The sequence below is a fragment of the Ammospiza caudacuta genome, chromosome 11 (genome assembly GCF_027887145.1).
Source record: "Ammospiza caudacuta isolate bAmmCau1 chromosome 11, bAmmCau1.pri, whole genome shotgun sequence".
NCBI classification, from domain to species: domain Eukaryota; kingdom Metazoa; phylum Chordata; class Aves; order Passeriformes; family Passerellidae; genus Ammospiza; species Ammospiza caudacuta.
In genome coordinates this window covers 19,758,152-19,779,328 of record NC_080603.1, presented here as the reverse complement: position 1 = coordinate 19,779,328, position 21,177 = coordinate 19,758,152, and the positions used below count along the sequence as shown (strand labels likewise).

At 44.4% G+C, this 21,177-nt stretch overlaps 1 protein-coding gene across 1 annotated transcript in view; it reads right to left on the bottom strand.

Annotated features, from left to right (window-relative positions):
- Positions 1-19,925, bottom strand: part of MCF2L2 (MCF.2 cell line derived transforming sequence-like 2) — a 150,752-nt gene extending 130,827 nt beyond the window's left edge. The window contains exon 1 of the mRNA XM_058811891.1: positions 19,664-19,925. Coding sequence (XP_058667874.1) covers positions 19,664-19,766 — 103 coding nt within the window. The 5' untranslated portion in view covers positions 19,767-19,925. The remainder of the gene's footprint in view (positions 1-19,663) is intronic.
- Positions 19,926-21,177: the final 1,252 nt, after the last annotated feature.

The window sequence follows — 21,177 nt, the reverse complement described above, 5'->3', positions numbered from 1 at the left end:
GAGAGAATATCCCAGAAGCACATTGCAAGATCACAGAACGACTCTTAATGAGCATGCCAGATATGTTCACAAAGAATTTTTCTTTGAGAAAAGGTTTTTCTTCATGATTTTTCATTCCTTTCAGGCTTATGATTTTATGAGTCTTCATCTCTGAGAATGAATTTTTTTACTTCTGCATTTCAGCTTGGACGGTGCAAGGAGACTGCTCTGCAGAGCTGCTCAACCAATTACTCACACGTCTGGCAGTGGCACTGGGAGGCTGCAACTGTACAGAAAAGCCCTCTGCTGCTGTGCACAGTCCCTGCTCATAAGATCTGATAATCGAAATGAACAGAGTAGCAAATGGAGGACAAGGGAAATATTGTTGGCAGACATGCTCTGCTAGCTAAGCAACCCCCCAACTAAATTTTTTTAAACAAAGAAGTTGGATCCATTAGTTAGACACCAAACTCAGATATTTGAAACATTCATTTAGAAATCCTCCTTGGAAGGAGCTGGATATTTAAGCTGACTTTTTTTTCCGTTTTAACAATTACAATAACACAAAACACTGGTTAGAGAGCCTTATGAAGAAACTAGTTATTGGGGAATTGAGTGCAGAGAGCACTCAATCCTGATACAGTGAATTAAAAGGGAGCTTCCCCTAGGATCGGCAGGGGACTGCACAGGAGATGCACAACAGGCACAAGGCCAGCACTGGTGACAGTGCAAAGAATACAGTGAGAACCCAATGAATCCGGGCTGAGCTGCCACCCAGAGCTCAACTGCAGCGACCTGAGCACACAATGAGTTTCCTGTAAGGATCTTAGACACAGATCGAGAACCTTTGCCCTCCTGTGCCTCAGTCACTAGCACCTGTTGGCACTTTACACAGTGCCAGAACATCCAGTGCTCTTCAGCTCGTGGCCTGCTCAGATCACAGCTGATTCCTAGATGTGGAGTGGGAAAGCAGAAGGCTAATTAATCCAGAGAATGACCTAGAGGGGACAAAAATGTCCAGGAGAAAAAAGCCTCCTATGGCGCCATTACTAAAATGCTGAATAACTGGCTGGACTGCATTGATTGCCTGTAAGCTGAAACACACAGAAATCAACTCACCTGCCCCTACTTCCTTCCCTTTCCATGAACTTGCAGCTTTTCCCCAGCCAGCTTTGCTGCCTCATGCACACAGAGAGAGATGTTTAAGCTTCCTAACCCAGCACACGCAAACTGGCCATGTCGTCAAACAGCTACCAGACTTGAGAACTGAGTCTCAGAACCTCTTCTTTTGATGAAATGAAGCTATAAAGGACATTTCCACTCTTAAAGGTAAAAGATTTTACTACCCTCACCTCCAAATTTGCTGTGTGGTATGAAGTTGCTCACTCTCCTGCTCTTTGTCTTTGCCAAAACCCTGCCTGCAAAGTGAGAACATTGATGTACTGAACTGTTGAATAACCTGATTCATTAGCATTTGTAAAATATTTATTAGAGCTTCCATAGAGCAATCCCTAGGGGAGAGCAATACTTTAGATAGGGAGACCAGTGGCACAGAAGGCAGAAATACTTTGTTGAAAACTGTCATGATGAGATAAGAAAACTAGAAACACAACCCTGCAGTTTTATCTTTAAACATTTCCTCCCTATTTTCTTTCATCACAAGGGTTCATGGTGTCCTTCCTTACACAGACAAACATGATATACCTTGGCAAATAAACTTTTCTGACAATATATTCATGTCTGACATACACAGAATAATTGCACTTCAACCCTACACACAGAGATAAACAATGAGGGAGAATCCAGCATTTGTGGAAATACATTTCTGTCTGCCACCCTTCCTTGTGAATCTGTTCCCCACCAGAATCCACATGGCTTAGGAACAGGAGGATCTGTGACTTGCTGCATTCCAAGGGGGAGACTTGATGCTGGAAGTGGATGCAAGAAGAAATCTGCCCTAGATGTAAGCTTTGGAAGCACAGGTAGCCACACAGCACACAACAGGGAAATGATCTAAAATAATTTCCCAGTCTTTCCCCAGGAAAGCCTGATCCATCACAATGCTAAATAAAAACCTCTGCTGCCTGGGGTACCACAGCCATCACCCAGCTCCAGACAAAAATAAGCTGGCTGCAGCTGCTACACATTTAGCAACAAGGCACATAAGGGTCATCTCAGGGTCTGAGTGCTGTGATGGATGGACAGAAGGATCTGTTTGCTCTACTGTAAGTTTCATTGCAGTCCCATCCACAAGCTGGGCTAGCTTCTCCTGACACATATGGAAAACCTGACATGGGAGAACTGAGACCAACCTGGTTTTACCACACAAATGACCTCTTCTGTACTGCTCTGGCTGTGTCTGCACAGGAGCTGCAGTGAGGGCTGCCTTGCAGGAATTCTTCTATGTAACATGTTACCAAACACACACTCTGTGTGGATGATGGGGAATTCACAAATTTCCTCCATTAGCTGAAAGGTACCAGTCTGCTTGAAAGAAAGCTGTAGTGAAGGGAACAGGTAGAGAAAATGGTAGGCAGGTCTTCTCCTTTCCTGCTGCTCTAAACACCCATAGCAAAATGATTGGAAAATTGGTCATGAATTGCCAGCATTACCTAGCAACATCATCTGGGTTGGTCTGTCAATGAATAAGCAAGTAAATAAATGTAAGAAAGTGTCATCAGAAATTTAAAAAAAAAGAAAAGAAAAAAAGAAAAAACCCCACCCCATGGCCCAGATACCTTCAGATGCCACTACCCAAAACAGCCTGCAGAACTGCACTAGTTCCTAGTTTCATTAGAAATACCAGTTTGCCTTGGAATTGATGCTTGCTGGAAAGTGCTTAAGTGCTTGCTCCTATGACTGTGTGACCAGAGGATGGCAACAAATTTAAAGTCAGCTCAGTTAAATCCGTTTAAGCCCCATATCTCTTCTCATGAAACAAGATGCTTCTGCCTCAAAAAGCAGTGCTGTGATGGTTGGTATCACTGTTAAGCACAAAACACGCAACAAACATATTGGATCTCAATGATGCTGGGCCCTTATCACAACGGACATAATTTCTTGTGAAGAATCAAGATTTGAGTTTGGGAACAGCATTTATCTGTCAGAGGAAGGAGGAAGAGAAGTCTGCTTCTGCTGCATGTGTAAATGAGGCAGCTAGAAAACACTGTAAAACTCACTGTTTGCAGCTTACCCCACACAGTCATTAAAGCAATTGAGGGGAACAGGCATTGCTTTTCCATCAGACCCTTGCAAGAACCATTAAGAAATTTTAGTGTAGAAGAGACTGAAAAAAATATCTCTCTTATCCACCAACATTATAGAGACAACAAAATATAAAAACCCAACAGCAAAAGGTGTCTTATTTATTCATGAAGACCAGCTCCCCACACCTAAGTATGTAGTATTCCAAAAATCTAAGAAATAAGTAATCTAATTCCAATGACACTATAAAGACTGATACAAACAGAAGCTAAGAAAATAATCTATTTCTTTCCTGAAACTCCAGCTTCACATTTTCCTATTTCATGATGTTTTGCCTGATGTTTGAACTAATCTTTGATAGCTATGCTGAAACACATTTTCATTTTGCATATAGCTCAATAAACTTCCTTCTGCCTCCCCACCTCCCAGATCCTGAATCTGATAAGCCATTTCAGTAGTTTAACACAAAGGTTTCTTTTCAGAGCACTCTTGGTGCAATGGTAACATCCATTCCAGTGTTCAGCTAGAAAGTAGAAACCAGTCTTTTTTATTAACTTTCATTTATTTTCTTCCAACTAATAAAAAGCAGACCAGGACTTCCTCTCCCTCCTTTTTTAATAAAGGGCTACATCCCAGGCATGGTTTTAAACCCCAAGGAGTTAAAGGAACAAGCAGGGGAAAAATGTTCTTGAAATTCCTTGTAGTGTACAGCACTGTTGCAACTGCAACATGCAGTTCCTGCACTAGAAGGCTCTAATTCCAGTGCCATATGGCTTCAGAATCTCATTACACTGATCTGCTTAAAGTGATTTCTTAACAGACAAGCAAAACATTTTTGGTCACCTTCAGCAGAGGGAAACAACAATTCTGCCCCTGTTGACGCACATGAACTCCCACGCAAACTGCCAAAAGCAGGAGTGAGCAGTGAGGATCAAAGGACTACCTTAGCCAAGGAACTTTTGTTGTCATCTCAAAGCTGTGAGGACATCAAGGGTATTCAAGGACCATTACCATCATTCAACAAAAAAAAAAAAAAAAAAAAAAAAAAAAAAAAAAAAAGAAAAAGAAAAAATAAGAAAATCCAAACAAACAAAACTGCAACTGCAGACAAAAAGAAACCCCCAAGCCAATGACATCACTGCTGGATTAGACAAGATTCTCAGGAGATCAGGAGAGGAGCAGAATCATCAAAGGCCAAGCAGTGGGCACGAATTGTTGCTGCACATGTAGGGTTAATTTTACTTGGCTCTCTTGATCTCTGCAACTGAGAGCAGATCACCAAGAACAGAAGGCATTGCTGTCCTGCTAGGCCTCTGCTTGGCAAGATAAACAAACAGATCCCAGAGTTACCAAAGTGTAGTTGGCATAGGGGTAAAGAGTAGCTGGATGCAGGGTTCAGGCTTGGATGCAAAGAGATTCCAGTCTTGACAGACCTACATGAGACCAAGAGCCTTTCTGAGCAATCCACCCAAAACATAAATGGCTCTTGGCTTAAAGTCATGGGAATAAACTGAGAGACAAGTAAATGCAAAAGAAATACATGAGTGAGACACTGGCTAATGCAGAGAAGGCTGTGATCTATGAAACCAGGCTTGTCAGATCCCCATTCTCCAGCTCCTAAATCCTATCACCAGTGCACAGGCACAGTCTTTGTGTCACGGCCCTCCAGCAGCATCATGACAGCTGAAAAGGACAGACTCTGGACATTGGGGGAAACATGTTTTATCCTCTCTGTAGTCTGACACTGAGTCCCCTCCAGGGCATGGTTACCCTGATCCTTGCTGTCATCCAGAGCACTGCACTGGATTCATTGCACTTTTCCTCTTTCTTTCCCCCTTCACCTTTTTCTCCCTACAAGGAGCCTCTGGAGCATTCCCAGTGCGGAACAGCTGCTGGATCCATGCAGCCAAGACCACCAGTCAGCTTCTTTCCCTGAGGAGCAGCTGTGCACATTCCCTGATGGAAACAGCATTTTTTTTTTTTTGCTTGCAATTCATAACTTGAAACACATAAAGGAGAACCAGAAAGACACAGGGATAAAAATAGCATCTGTGAGCATCACAAGGGCTGTTGATACTCCAGGCTTCTGGACACATGCCAAATGTTAGCTGAACAGGAAGAAAGAGCTTCTCACATTACAAAGTACAGTAAGGGCCTTTCCAGTGTTTTCTTGCCATCTCTCAAGCACTCAACATCAGTTACCACAAGGGGTAGGAGACTGGGCCTTAGGGACTATTGATTTTTCCCTGTTTGCCTGTGTGTGCACTGAGGTTCACTCAGTCACTCTGGACAATCCAAAGGAAAAATAAGCTCTTGTAGAGACTTTCCTGGACACTGCTCTGCCTGACTGGGCTCTCAGCTGGCAGCTACACATCAAACACACTCCTTTAATATCTCCAGGGCAATGCTTGTGTTCATCTAGGGAGCTGAGGATAAAATAATTCAAAGAGGAGTTATTCCCTCTGCTCTGGCAATTGTGAAGTACACCTCCTTTTTTTTCCCCTGGCCCAGGGCTGCTGTCAGAAACTAGAGGTCTGTCCTGAAGGACCTGCCCACACAGGCATCTCTCTGTGCTGAGCACCAGCAAATGAGGGGCTGGAACCTCCTCTGTGTGCATCCACAAGTGCAACCACACAGGGCAGCTGGATGCTTGCACACACCTACCCAGCTAACAGGAACTCATCCTGCTCAGTGCATTGCACTGCAGAGCTGTTCCTTCCTCATGTCCACTCACAGCCTGAACCCCTGCACCATTCCCAGCCCAGTTTACCCATCCCAGCTTTGTCTCTAAGCACCAGCTGGAACAGATTCAAGGTTCTAGAAAGACACAATCTATGGGGTGATTTCTCAGGTCACACCAAAGCCTGGTGTGAAGCAGGAAAATACAGGTATGGACAATCTGCTAGCACGTGCATCAGTGTGCACCATGTGTGCTCTTCCTTCACCTCTCCCCCCCTGCAGCACTGCACCCCACACCAGGCACAGCAGGGCAAGATGTTACCACACACAACCCCAGTCCTCTCCCTCTCCTCCCCAGCCAGCACAGTTATTGGCTTTTGTCATCACACTCAATCTCAAATATGTAAATAGGATAAATTTACAGGAAACCATGAGTTTCAATCCTTTGTCAAAACGAGGCAAGAGCTGCTAAAATTATATGGAAAAGTGCCAGCTGGGACAGAAAAAGCATGAGCATGAAAGCCTCATTTCCAAGACTAAAATTATTCATGGATCTATATTAACAGGCAAGTATGCCCGCACAGTAAAAAAGACATCTCTAAATCAGCCTCAGGTGCAGAAAGGGTGTAGAGCTGCACCTGAGTGAACTTTTCCTACAGGAAGCAGCACAAGGGTTTCCCTGCAACATCACAGTAATGTTGTGACCTTGTCTGCCAACTCCAAGCATCCCACATGCAGCATTCACGTGCTGGGAGGTGCTGAGCACTGTCTGCAGCCCACATGAAATAAGGACAGTGCTTTGACTTCAACAAAGCACCATGGACTTAAATTGCCTAAAGCTGAGTGGTGTAGTGTTCTGATGAGATAAGAAATTGCTCTTTAGTCTGTCAGGAAACCTCATTACAAATGCTTTCTGCTGACCAGCAAAGATTTACATAATAAAATGTATCTAAATCCTGCATCCGTTTATGGACCTTAGTCCCAGCATAAGTTCACTTCATGGCATGTAGCACTAAATAATGCTTTGTACTTCTCCAGTGATTCCCAGCTGAGCATTCTGGCACCACAGAGAAATTGTTACTCTCATGAAACAGACTATTTCCTTGCTAATTGCCAATAAAAGGATACTGTTTAAGAAGAATATTTTTGCTTATATATATTTGAGAATGCATCTGAGAACTATTTGAAGAAAGCTTGTGGCAGAAGGAATAATTTCACCCCAAGTTTTGCCCCACAAGAGCCTAAAAATGGGGAAGAATGTGCTAAAAGCATATATCCCCACATCTCCCACTGGCTTGAGAGCCCTTTGAATTGGCTTAACAATAATTTCACCCTCTCTTTAACCACTTCTTTGCTGCCCCATTGTAGCACAAATGCATATAATTCTACACAATATTTTCCTGTCTCTTGTTTAAATATACTTGCTTCAAGAATAGCAATCAATTGTAAAACAACCAAATAAACCAAATATTTTTAGTTGTATCAGAAGCATTAGGACATTGTAAGGACCCAGCAGTGAACTTTAAAATCTCAATACAAATAATGAAGCATAAGGAAAAAATTCTTCAGCTGGGAACTGAATCCCAAGGTATTCATACAGTTTGTCTAAGATCAATTGCAATTACTGCAGGAAAGCTAGAAAATAAAGAAATATCTACTAACATACTAAGAAATATATCTTTCTTGAATGTAGCCTTAAGCATGGCATAGAGAGCATTTCTCAATGTTATTTTATACCATTTGTAGATATCCCCATCTTTCTAACACTTAATTTAAAACAGAGTTCTGCTCATTAAGATTTTGCAGTATTATCTGTATCAGTCTAATTACTACTGCACACACATTCAGGGTCAGCAGGTCTTATAGTGAAGGTTGCTGAACTGAAACTGCTAAGAATGAACTAATTTGGTAAAATAAAAACAAAACGCTAACAAGGAGTTTTATAATCAGGCTCAGTGACTGATCCCAAATATCAGCACTGGTAGTGGACATGCCAGGTATTTTAGAGCATGTGAGCTCTATTGAGAGAGTATTTTGCATTTGGCAGCAGCATGGAGTCACAGGGTCCTGAGTACAGCAGTCAGCCTGACCTGCCAGGGCATTCTCACCTGAGGCTTCCTCCAAGACACCTTCCACCCAGCACTTCAGCTACTGCATTTAGGAGGCAGTAGCCTCCCTATTCCCCACTCCCTTCCCCTTATGCTGTGCGTGATGCTGTTTTCAGCTGCTTTCTCTGCTATTCCTGACCTGCAGTTTAGACATGTAGTCAAGTAATGTTCTTCTGTAGTATAACCCAGTTTAGATGAAAAGCTTAAATAGAGAACCTGGGTAACCCATTTTCAAAGGTTCAGCTCCTATCTCGCTGTTTATTTCTGGTGACCTCGGTTCTCTCCGAATTAGTGCTGTCGGTACTTTGCATGCGGATGCAGCTGCCGCAGGAGCGGGTCCTTGTCAGACCGGGAGCGGGTCCCTGTGTCCCTTTTGGGCCCGCGGGTCCTTGTCAGACCGGGAGCGGGTCCCTGTGTCCCTTTTGGGCCCGCGGGTCCCTGTCGGGCCGGGAGCGGATCCCTGTGTCCCTCTCGGGCCGGGAGCGGGTCCCTGTGTCCCTCTCGGGCCGGGAGCGGTCCCCACCCCGCGCCCCCCAGCGGCTCCTCCGCAAACCGGCGGCGCTGGCAGCGCCCGCATCTCCCCAGCAATGGAGAGCAGCTCCTGGGTACCAAACCCGGCAGAGCCATCACAACTCTTGGAAAAGGGGCTTGAAGGAGAGAGGCTCCTCTGCCTAACTCTGTAGCAACCTGCCTTTCAGCTGATCCGGGAAGGGTCTGGCCCTATCGTCGAGGCAGTGGGGCAGTGGGAACCGCAGTGTCAGACGGCGCTGCTGTGCCCTCTGCCGCCCCTTCCCCCGCGGCCGAGGAGGCTGCTCTGGCTCAGCTTCTTCCTGGGACCAGAACATGCACACACCCCTTCCCCAGGCAGCAGCCCTGCCCTGCTATCCTGCTGGGAAGAGAATTCAGGGAATAACTGCTTGTGTTTCATTTCTGCTTCCCATTGCTGGACTGGGAACTCCTCGCAGTGGTGACAGCTCTGAAGGGGACAGTCAGGCAGGCAGTGTGTGGCCTGTACAGAGCTGCTGGTACTGGGGTAGAATGGGCACAAAACATCACTGACAAGCTTTGCTTTGTCCAACCACTTCTGCTCCTCGCAGGGCTCTTGCTGCCAGCTCTCTGCTCCCACTCAAGATAAAATGATGCACAAGGCCCTGATCTATAGCCAGGGTGTAATTCAACATGATACAAAATTGCACATTGCTGAAACTGCATTTTCCCCTAACTGAAATCAAAACCAGGAAGATGGATTTTTATGAGCTATCAACAAAAATTACTAAAAAGTTTACCTCAAACTGAACTTTGACTTCAAAGCCAGCTGTGAAGCCTCTCCTGGCTTCATCAATGTGGAAAGGTAAGAGATACCAGACACAGATAACAGTACAAATATCTGAGACAGATGAAATGGTGAGAATAGTTTATAATCTAATTTTTAAAAAATAGGAAGTCTGTTTTCACAGAATAAGCTGATCACCATAATAAGGATTAATCAGGTTTTTCCAGGACCCTTCCTGCACCAACAACTGGCATGTAATTGCCAGAGCTCTCTAATCAGTTATGCACCTGCTCACAGCTCAGGATCATGCTAAGGCCACAGCTATTTCAGTTTGAAATAACCTTTTCTCTGCATATTGCAAGATCAATAGTATGGCACCTATGAATGTCATCAGCTTTGGCTTTTATGCTGCAAACACCAATATTGATCCCTTCAAAAATTAAGCCTAGGCTTCAGAGACCTCTGAACCACAGTGTAATGGATAACAGTGAACTTCAGACTCAAAGAGGGGAAATATTTATAGTCATGCTTTGTTAGGTGAAGGATTATTGATTGATAACAAGAAGCAAACTCTCCTGATAGTAACAGCAACAGCAATTCAGTGAGAATATGAAACCCGTATCAGACAAAAATGCACTCGAAGTGTTTAAGTTGTAACATATATGATTAACAGGCAGCAAATTCAAACTTCTCACATCCAAATAATCTAATTTTCACTTATCATTGCTACTAGAGCTGCATGTGTTTGCTGTGGTTCCTTTCTCAACACCTGTCTGTCAGCATGTGCACATCCTTGGAAAGTTATAATTAAACTGGAGATATTGCAGTAACAATACTTGGAGATGCCAGTAACTGTGGGCTAATTGCCTACCTAGGTATAACTAAAATTCTTATAGTTCTTGGAACTTAAAAGCAAAAGTCACTCTCCTGAAATACTGAAAGACACCCTCTCTGGGTCTAGATTTTCTTCACCTCTTCACATTGAACCTAAAGTGGTTTTCCAACGTAAAATGTGAGTACAAAATCTCTGAAGCTCAAGGCATGTAAGAGGAGAGTCAGATCCTATCAGCAGCTGCTGCCAGGCAGCCCACAATAGCGTACATCAGCATTGTTTGTCTTGTATTTATGTCTCGGAACTGCAGATAACTGCTCTTGTATTTGGGGCCAGCTGTAGACAATTCATTGCCCAAGGGAAACTGGAAATCACACAGCTCCCGGTCATGCAGAGGAAGCAAGAGCTAAATGGTTTGCAGCCCCTCATATCTCGTTGCCCTGGGCAACAGTCTGCACTGTGGGAGTGGCAGATTCAGCCTTCCTCATATGGATTCTGTAATTTATGGTGTTAATGATGGATTGATACTGTGACAGCCCTTTTGTAGTACCATTGGGGGGCTCAGGCATTAGGTGATATGGGTGGGTGCATAAACAGTCTCAGGATAAGAGCTGCTGGTTTCCATCCAAGATCTTTGAGACACAGATGGAGGTAACTGGAAGCACAGAGATTACAGGTTGCACTCACGGATGTGGGGAATCTGAATCCAGATCCTCTCAGCATGGCTTTCCTTGAGCTCTGACAAATGAACTCAGGATCCTCATATGAACCCAGGACAATGCTGACAGTAGGTGCTAACTCTGTGCTGCCTCTTATACCTACTTGCAGCAGGGGCTACAGCTGGGTCAGCTACAGCTGAGTCCACTCAAACAAAAATATCTGGTCCCGTAGAGTGCTGAGTACCAGCAGTTCCCCATATTCACATAGAAATAAAGAGCTCTTTGCACCTTTCTGGATCAGAGCCACTTTGTTGTAATATTGATGACAGATCATTTCCCATCACCACTTTGCAATGTTTCAAAGGATTTTGGCTTCTGCAGAAATTTAACCTTTACTCCCATGCTTGAGCAATCCAGGTCAGGAATCAGTGAATTTTAAAATCAAAATAACATTGGACTAACATTCCATAAAGGACCTTTGTGTGTCTGTTTAAATTTCCATAGAGTCACCTTTGCATTCACTGTAACAGTCCTGCACCTACTGCAACAAGTCCCCAGAGAACTTCATCTGCGCTGCATCAATGTACTTCTGGAATCAGGGAAGACCTGCAGATAGAAGAGAGGGCTGGGCTGGCTGCCTTGAAGGGCCAAACAAGCCCCTGTGTGCTCAGAGCAGGAGAGCTACTATGAGATGGTAGTACCTAATGCTGGAGCCAAATCGTGGGCACAATCCACCTTTGAGACAGGCAGAGTAAATGGTACTGAAATGAGTAGCAGTCTCCATGAGGGCATGGACACTCAGTGCTTTGGCTGTGCTTGTTTAGTTCCTGACTGCCCAAAAGATTCAGGACTCAAAGGCCATCACAGCAGTGATTTTGGAACCACACATTTTCAACAACACACCAAACACAATGCACAGCAAGTGCAAAGCTGGTTTTGAGCAGGAGTGTGGGTGTGGTTGTATGTGTGTTGCGCTGGAAAACAAAATAGACAATCATTTCATGACAGCATGGATTATTGATCCAGGCAGTCTGTCCTTCCTCTGGACATTTTTTTGAGGGGATATTGTACTGTACTGTCAGGTCTCTGCAATGGCTAGAAAAGATGGAGACAGAGCATAGCAACTTTGTAACCTAAATCCTAGGGTCCATGGAAATTTATTCTGTCTCAGCTCAGGACTTCATTCCATACTACAGTGCAGGAAATCTTCTGATAGAAAATAGGATGAATGCAGAATTATATTCACAATAATTCATTAATACAAAGGTATTTACAGACCTCTACTGAAAAGGCACCAGCTTTCTGCAATGCCACACTGCAAAAGACAAGAAGTGGGTGCATATAAATGTAATGCATTTCACCCTTGAATGAATGCTGTTGCTTCAGATTTTACCAGCCTGAATTCACATGCTGGACATGGCCCTCCTCCAGTACATGAGCTCAATGATTCCTCAGAGGCAGTTATGCTTTTGGACTCACAGATGTTATCTGTGTTGTGCTTACATGACAGTGGAGCTTGAAGATACTGTGATCTCAACCCAATTGTCCCCTACACATCTGTCCCCATGCCAAAGTGGAGCCTGCTGTCTTTTGCTCCACTAAACTCCAGAGCTTTTTACAGTGCTCCTGCTCCCTAAGCAGTACCTCCTTCCATGCCATGACTTACAGATCACTCAAGGTATTCACTACTGATGTTTTTCCATCTATGCATGTAAGAGTTGGCTGTTTCTTCACCCTGTCTCCCTTCTGTTCCTTGGTTCCAGTTCTGGCAGCTCTGCTGCACTGGTTAGTGTGAGTCACTGATTAGCAATGATCCATGTGCCATGTTATCTCTTTCACATCATTCTCCAGCATTTTCTCACATGAGCAGGATCAGGCAGCTTTGCAGAGAACTCAGATTGCTGCCAGTCATTGACCCACTGACCACCTGGGGCAATGCAGACATCGACAATGTTACTGTGCTCAACTCAGCCTGGCCTTTAGCAGCAAAACATGTATGGCTTTTCTCTTCTCCCAGACACTTGAACACAGCCAACTCTGAAGAACAGGAGAAAAATACACACAGGACTACTATGTACCAGACATGTGCTGTCAAAATTATTTTAGCAGTCACCTGGGCCCCATTCAGAAAAGTTCATCCTAGATTAAACACTAAGTCCAGCCTTGGGACTAAGAGAGGCCTCAAATGTGGTACAGAAGGGGGAAAAGAGTGACAGCAATGGAATTGATTAGCTTATTTTCTACTCAATGAGATGACCTGGTGCTGTAAGTACCCTCCCAAATCCTGTTTCCCTCAGGGAGAAGTCCTCTCAGGGGAACTTTTGGATTTAGACACCATATGGAAGGCGAGAAAAAGGAATTAAATAAAAGATGAGGCAAGAGGTGGAAAAAGGCCCTTGTATTAACGAGCTGCCAGACAATGTGATAGATGTCAGCTTAGTTTAATTTCCAGTGAGGCCATCTGAGCTCCCCTCTGCCACAGAGATGGGAACAGACAGGGCCTCCTCTCCACCTCCTTTTGGTCCTATTTGCTTTTTAAGCTTGAGCCTTAGCAATGCAGAGTGGTCACTGCTGCCTGCCCTGTTAGCACCAGCATCTCTCATTGTGCCTGGCTCAGAGACCTCACACAGGAGGAGGTCCTGCACTTGCTTTGCCCTGGAGATTCCTCCCACTTCCTCCTTCCAGGTAACCCAGGGCTTGCCCTGGAGAGTTTAAGAGCAGACTGGGACACAGTCTGACTAGATCATTGCAGGATGGCATCATTTTTCCCTTGCATTTGACCTAAGCTACCTCATTCTTTTTTAAAAAATTGTAATTTGATAGCCAACCCCACCCCCAAATATTAAAATGTGCCAAAAAAAACCTCCTACTATATAGTGTTAGGAAGAGCCTGCTCTGGAAGTCAGAGGTTTCTGCTTTCTGTTCCACTAAAACTGCCATTAGAGGGCTAACAGGCCTGGAGAAGCATCAGGAAAATCATGAGAAGAGCTGACCCAAAGAGCAAACAGACAGACTTCCTTTCAGCTGAAGCATGTATCCTGGAATAACTCATTTGAGTCCCAACTATTTTCCAGGCACTAAAAAAGTGTACTGCAGAATTTTCTGAGGATGTAGAGGACCTGGTGTCTGGCAAGCACAGCTGTGGAAGGGACCATAGGAATCACCACCACTAACAGCTAAACTTGGATCCTGGCACCTGACTTTCCTTTACTAATTTCCTCACGTGTTAAACACTCCTCCATGCCGACAGACAAACACCCACAAGTCATTGCTAAGGTAGATTAGAAAATAAAGGGCAGAGGGAGACTGCTGTAGCATTAGATTGAACAGCAGCAATACAGAGGCTTTTGAAAGAGAGAATGACTGAGAGATTGACAGGTTGGATCACGCCTCAGTTCCATCCTGCCTAGTTCCCTGTCTCCAACAGTTGCCATCACAACATGCGTGAGTAGAAAGTGTGAAAACCTTGCAGCAAGCAGATGGTGGATAGCTACTCCTATTCCCTTTTCTCCCCAACATCCTGGTCTCTTACTGGCATGAGAATGAAAGCTCAGGGTGTAACAGCTAGTTTTGGGAAGGGTATCAATAAATGAGAAAACAGGGCTGTAAGCAGCCTTTTAATATTTGGGGCTCTGCATGGCTCTCCTTAGGGCACACCACTCTGAAAGAAATTAGACACAGTATCACACCTGGATATTGCAAGGTTTTCTTAAATTCTATCAAGGATGCCAGGATCACATCCCATATGAAAAAATATTCACCTAAAGTAAAAGATGGAATGTAGAAGAGAGACATCTCTGAGCTATTCTGACACTGAAGCAGCCTTAATGCATGCTACTCTTTCTAGGAAGCTCTTTAGTCACCTCTGCCTTTCTGAACTAGAGGCCAAACTATCACATAAATATTTTGCTTTGAGACAAACTAGTGTTCTGGATCCCAACTCAGAGCAGTTTCTTATAATCTTTATTTCTGACAATGTCTCTGCAAAGCAGATTAGAATGTGGCCTTTAAACAAGTCTGTGGTACTTGCAATATTCTACATCTTGGAAAGTGCACCACATACATCTGCACATTTTTCATGGGTTTCTGTGAGAGCTTAGTTTCCACTTTTTATAGATACAGAATTTGCAGCATTAGCAAAACACTTCTAAACAGTTTTATTAAACAACTTCCAGTGAAACAGCTGCACAGAATAGGCCATATAGAATGGGGTAAAATTAATAACCACAATATAAGAACAAAAAAGTAAACAAGTAGCTTTTTTAAGCTGTAAAACTAAAAAAGATAAATTGCTATTATCTCTCCTTTCCCACATTCCACCCTCCTACATGGAATCTCTGAGGTCTAATAGAATGAGCTTATTTCCCGTGTCTTCACTATTTTCATCTTTCACTTCAGATACTATTTTTTACTTGGCATGAATTCAATATTTTTGATCTTTGTCACTTCACCAAGTTTGGTAGAAATTGGCCAACAGTTCAAAAGCTTTACTGGGAAACAGAGATAAAGATGCAGATAACAGGATCAAAGCTCAATTTTTTTATAGAAGTAGGTTAATGGGGAAATTTCAACCTACCATTTCTCATAAGCATGAGATCCCAAGCAAATTTAGCAAACCCATTTCTGCAGTTTTCTATTGTCATATTTTATTGGGAATGCAGTGATAGATGCTCCTCCCATGCCTTATGTTATTTTGGGTGAGGAAATCTGGTGTGCTGTGGTCAGTGGAAAGACTACTTTCCATTTGCTGTGCACCAGAAATCCCTAAGTAGGACAGAGCCACAGAATCCATGGTTCAAAAAGAGTTCCTGAAATGCATGAATGCTCTAAAACAAAGGAAAGAATTTTATGTTGCAGAGGAATTTGATTTAAGCCTTTGCATAGGAGTAGCAAAGGGCCTATTTGATATGGTATCTCAAAAGTTAATTTCCTAAAATATCCTTTTTTGTGTCCTTAATGTCCACAGACACATATTAGAAACATTGCAATTGTCTGTCCAGCTGTGACATATTAGATTATTTGTGGCTTTGTAGCATAAAGCAGATTCTGCAACTCGTGATGCTTAGCCACTGGCCTGGGACATGTGCCAACTGGGGTTATTCCATTCTACTGACCTAAATTCCTCTCACACAGTCAGGTGGATGCAGTATCATCCTTTACTTCTTGCCCCAAATTATAACACAGCTTCTCTTCACACACACAGGTATTTTACACCACTCCTCAACTCTGGTGGTCAAGCCAAGAGTGATAGGAATTGACATACCATGATTAACAGATAGGGATTTTAAGTCCAGAGATGTCAATCCTAAACTAAATTCAGTCAGTGACTTTCCTTTTTATTTCCATCAAATTGTTTAAATTCCTTTCTGTTTGTTTTTTTTTTTTTTTTTAATAAAATGAGAGACTGGGGAAATACAAGTGTGTAAAATCAGATGAAAGCTGACATGAATGTATGGGGTTGTTTCTTGTATGTAACATTTGTTCAATGTACACACAATTTGCTTTCTGCAAATTCACATCAGTGCATCTCCTACCAGGGACACCAACAGTCAGCTCATCTGGGTCCAGTTAACACTCCAACGGGAAGAACTCTTACAAATTAATTGAGAATTATGGGGAGCCTCTAACAAAACCCCATCTCCCATGTGCTGTGGAATTCTTTATTGGCAAGAGAGAAGCCAAACTGGTGACCTTTTGAGACAGTTCACATTGGTTCTGGCAGCTCCATCCTATCATAAAATCATTTTGAGAAAAAAATCTGCAGAAAATGGGGCACTGGGTGGAGGTTCCTGTGTGCGCAGCTGTGCCCAGAACGTTGCCCACACATAGCAAAGCTGGCATCAGATTTCTGGGGGCCAAGTGCCAAGTGTGGGTGGGTAGTGAGAGCACAAAAGCCTGTTCCTGTGGGCTTTGCAGGCTGCAAGAGCTGTACGTGTTCCCACAGGAAAACGATGCTGCTGTCGGCACCAGGCGCGTCACCCTGCAAAGATCTTCCCTCCCCACCACAGAGGAGCTGCCACTTGCCCACCTACCCAAAGGACACACTTTTTCCAAAATTGATGAGTGTTTCCCCAACACCTCCCAACAAACAAGTTCAATGAAAGTAGGGTAAATTAAAAAAAGACTCTTGATGCAGTTTTGGTAACAAGACTGGGTAGTGTTGCTGCTAAATCTCAGATAGTAAGCAGAAAGCCTGCTAGTGTCCACAAACTACTCCTGCCCTAGGCACCTCTGGTGGCCCCATTACCTCAGCCACACCAGGACAGTCAGGAACAATCCCACGGAGGCTGAGGGAGCACAGAGCTACATAAGGGATCTAATTTGGTCCTCTGTTGTTTTACATTCTGTGAAGATGTGCTACTGTGCAGGTTGGTAATACAAAAGTATCAAGGTCAGAGAGTTACTGTGGAGCAGGAAAATACCTTCAAGGCTTTGATTTTGACCCAAGTGAGGCAGGTACTGTATGTATGAAGTCTGTAGCAGGATAAGAAGCTTTTTTTGCTAGCACATGAAGAGTGTAACACAACATGAGTCAGCTAATGAGGGATGAGAGCTTTTGCCCAGGACAGATAAGTTGAGCCCCAGGCAATTAATTATGTGACACTCTTATTGACACATTAAAAATAAAATGGTGTGTCATTACTTCCCACAGACCAAAATGATCCTATAAAGGTTTTATTGAAAATGTAAAGGTCTTTCTTTTTAACATTCCCATAAAGTTCTTGTTTGACATTTTGGAAATTTTGTGAATAAATTTCTTCCCTCCTGCTCTTGGGTGAGCTAGGAACTGCGCTCCCAACCAAGAGCTGGCTACATTCTAAAGAGTTTGAATCCCACCAATCCAGGTGGCAATATGAGGGTGAGAGTTGTAAAAATAGTGAACACAATAAATGGCCAGAGATCCCCTCAGTTTGCTAAGACTGAGAGCCCTTTCACTTGTTTGAGCTGTAAAGATTCCCAATGAACATACAAGAGACCCTTGCAGGTTCCTGGGAACTATTTGTCCAATAAGCTATTGCTGATTCAGCTAAGGCACCCATGTTACATGTGATTCATAAATATGGTGCATCATCATCATGGGTTTGGAAGAAACATTTTTCCTTCAGCCAATAACAAATATTTGAATGTTCCTTTCTTCCATTTTTGCACATCTTACATGATTCAATAAAAAATGAACTCTGCCTATGAAAAGGCAGGCAGACTCCACAAGTAGGGTCTGATTTGTAGGTTTCAAATGGCTGGGGAAATGGTGGGGTTATCCTTCCCTGATGGAAGCTGATCAGCTAGGCTCCTGCCTCAGTGTGGAATGGATAAAACACCACAATCCATGACCTTCATTCCTCTCCTGAGGACTGGCCTGCTGGGTGACCTCCAGGAAACCAATAAGACTCTCTAGCATCAGCCTCATGACCCAGAAACCTCTCTTGAATTTAGCAGAGAACAGTGGAAAGGTTCACTAACATTTCTAGTTTCCAGAATGACTTTCTATTAGACAATAGTATATTACACAGTGGGTAACATAATGCTGTGTTACCTCTAACAAATCCCTTCTGATTTCAAGGAGAGTCCTCAACATGGATGATGGGACCTTCATTGAGTTTAACAAGAAAACCAGAAGACATACAAATCTTTTTGGCTCTCCTGAAATACTTACTAAAAAAAAAAAAAAAGATATGCCTCATATTGAATTCCAAATCTTCATTAAAAAATGTGAATTCATATGATTTCATGTCAATCTGAATTTGCACAATTGCAAAGCAATTCCTGTTGGCATTACTGGGTCAAAGAGCCTGCTGCTGCAAGCTCTCCTGGCAATCATACTCTCTCCCACACCAAGCTCCTGCTGAGGTTATCCTGGAAAAGATTTTGGAGAGATGAGGCCTGGTCCTAAATATTTCATTGACTTTGAATCTGCTTTTGTGCTATTTCTTTAGGCAAGATGCTGATTGCATGTGCTCTATTAAACTTAGTTCAGCTGCCATAGCTAATATCAAGCCAAAGAATAATGTTGGTCTAAAACCTTACTTATATACTCTATAAAAGCCAAATTTTAGTCACACTCTGTTTCATATACAGATTGAACAAAGCCAGTGACAAAGGTATTTCAGGAACCTGTACAACATATTTGGCATTCATAGCATACAATCCATTCTAACACTAACAGCTACAAAATTTGCTCCTATGGAATTCAACTAAAAAGCTTCTCTTTATGTGATGCAACACAGCTGTAATCTGCTTTAACCCAACGGTAGGTAACAAAAAAGGGTCACAAAGGCTTTTCTCAGCTGATATTTTAATCACCAGCATCTCCTACTGTCTTGCTAGTTTCAGGTTCCTCAGTTCCTGGCCCAGCAGTCCCCAGCGCCAGCAGGTGGGTACTCAGCTCAGATGCATAAGGATGTCAGAGCAAAGCATAGGGCCTCACCTGTATTCACTGGCATTTGAATGTTAGAAACAGTAAAATCAAGACTGAGAGAGAGAAAAGCTTTTGAGATCCTGTCCCTGTCCTAGCACCTTCCAGAAATCCCGAAACAGCAAAGGCCACGAAAAGCTTCTCTGAGAATGGGCTGCTACTCCAGTATCACAAGCAAATGCACAGCACATCAGTGCTGCCGTTGCTCCAGCATCCTCCCACACCCCCTTTTCTCCACCACCTCCCTGCAAGAACTGTGCTCGGGTATTTTACACAGATCACTTCACAGGTAGGACACGCTGCTCTTACTGTTCCTGCTTTTCAGAGAAAACATGCTTGACAAAAAAACCATCAATAAAAGGCTGTATAATTGCCCACAGCCGGGGATTCGTGGTCTGCTGATGGCTCCTATTTCACACACAGGTGTGATATTGGCACACAAAGACAGCAGCACCTCCTGGGGGAACAGGGTCCCCAAATCCAAATGTAGTAAGAAGAAAAATAAAGATGCCTTACCCACATGGGTGATAACCGTAGTCAGTCGCTGGGTGAGCTCCTGATGCGACATCTCTTCTTCTTTTAGCCAAAAAAGCATTTCACACAGGGAACTACACAGCATCCAAAAAAAGATGCACCCAGAGTGGGAGGCTGCACACTCACTGCCTCACTTGCACACAAAGCAAGGACCACTCCCACGGCACGGCCCTTCCAGCTTTCACATCTTCTCTCGGCTGCTCACCTCTTCCAATTTGCTGCCATCCATGCATGGACCTTGAAAAGCTCCTTCCAGATGGGGACTTTACCCCCCTCGACGGAAGGAAGGCAGCAGGAGGGGGTTAATATAAAAGCGGGGGAGAGCAGACGAGTTGATTGCTTATGGCTTTTTTCCTCCTTCTCCCGCGGATGAGGCGAAGGATAAAGAGACAAACCAGCAAGCAGATACCTTCCTCCAGGGAGACTTTTGGATGGTGATGCTGCGAGTCAGGGAAAAATCCTGGAGGTAGGAATGGCATGGGGAGGAGTGGAGCTGGCAGGAGAGCTCGAACAGCCGCAGCTGCTCTGCGACGCTCCCTTCACCAGCGTGCCTGGGAGCGGAGAACAACACGCACACAGCCTCCGATGCTCCCCCTCGGCCCCCGGGGCCCGAGTGCCTTGCAGGCTGTGGTTGAGTGGAACCCCGCAATGTCTCCAGAGACCTCCTCCACCCCTGTTAGAAGCCCCTGCCTGCGGGGCCAGCGCTTCCATGGAGGGGGAGGGGGCCGCTGGCCGTTCTGCGTGTGCTCTGGCCAGAGGCTTTGCTGCTCCACCTGCACGGACAGGATCCCCGGGGTCCTGGCTGAGCCCACAGGAGCCTCTCCAGCTGCACCTGTACCAGCAGGGTGCATTAATCAGCTGTGGGTGCTGGGCAGAGCTGATCGTGGCCACGGAGCTCAGCCGTGCCCGTGGGCAGGCAGGCACAGGTGGCCTTCAGTGGCCACAGCAGGTCTGTAGCACCCACGGTGCCAGCCTTGCCCGGATGTGTGACTGCCGTGGGGCAATGGGAAAGCTTCATCAGCCCTGGGAGAACAGGGAGAGTAAGGCAGGCAAGGAAGTGAGGAAGGGCAGGACAAGGTAGGGACTTGTATGTCTCCATTGCATCCCTCTTTGCACCTCATCCTTGGAAGCCTACCTGAAGCTCCACACATGGATAACTTATTGCACAGCTAAAATGGAAGAAATAAAACAGACCAGGGCGCAGCTGCCTGCAAGATCTGCCCTATTCCCACAGAATTAATTCAGCTCTAAATCCAGATCCCTAGCCATCCATAGAGTTTTGCTTAAGTCCACCTTTCCAAGCACACCAAAGAACCTGACCACATGCATGCCCAAAGCTGGAGCTGTAAATACCCCTTGTGGCCCTGTCAGATCTTACAGCACAGTTAGTGAGGCTGTCCTGGTGTTGTGAAAGGTTTACCTCTGTGAAGAGAAAATCCTATAATCAGCTGGCTGACCTAAAAGCCAGTCTGAGTACCTGTGCTGTTGGCCTCATT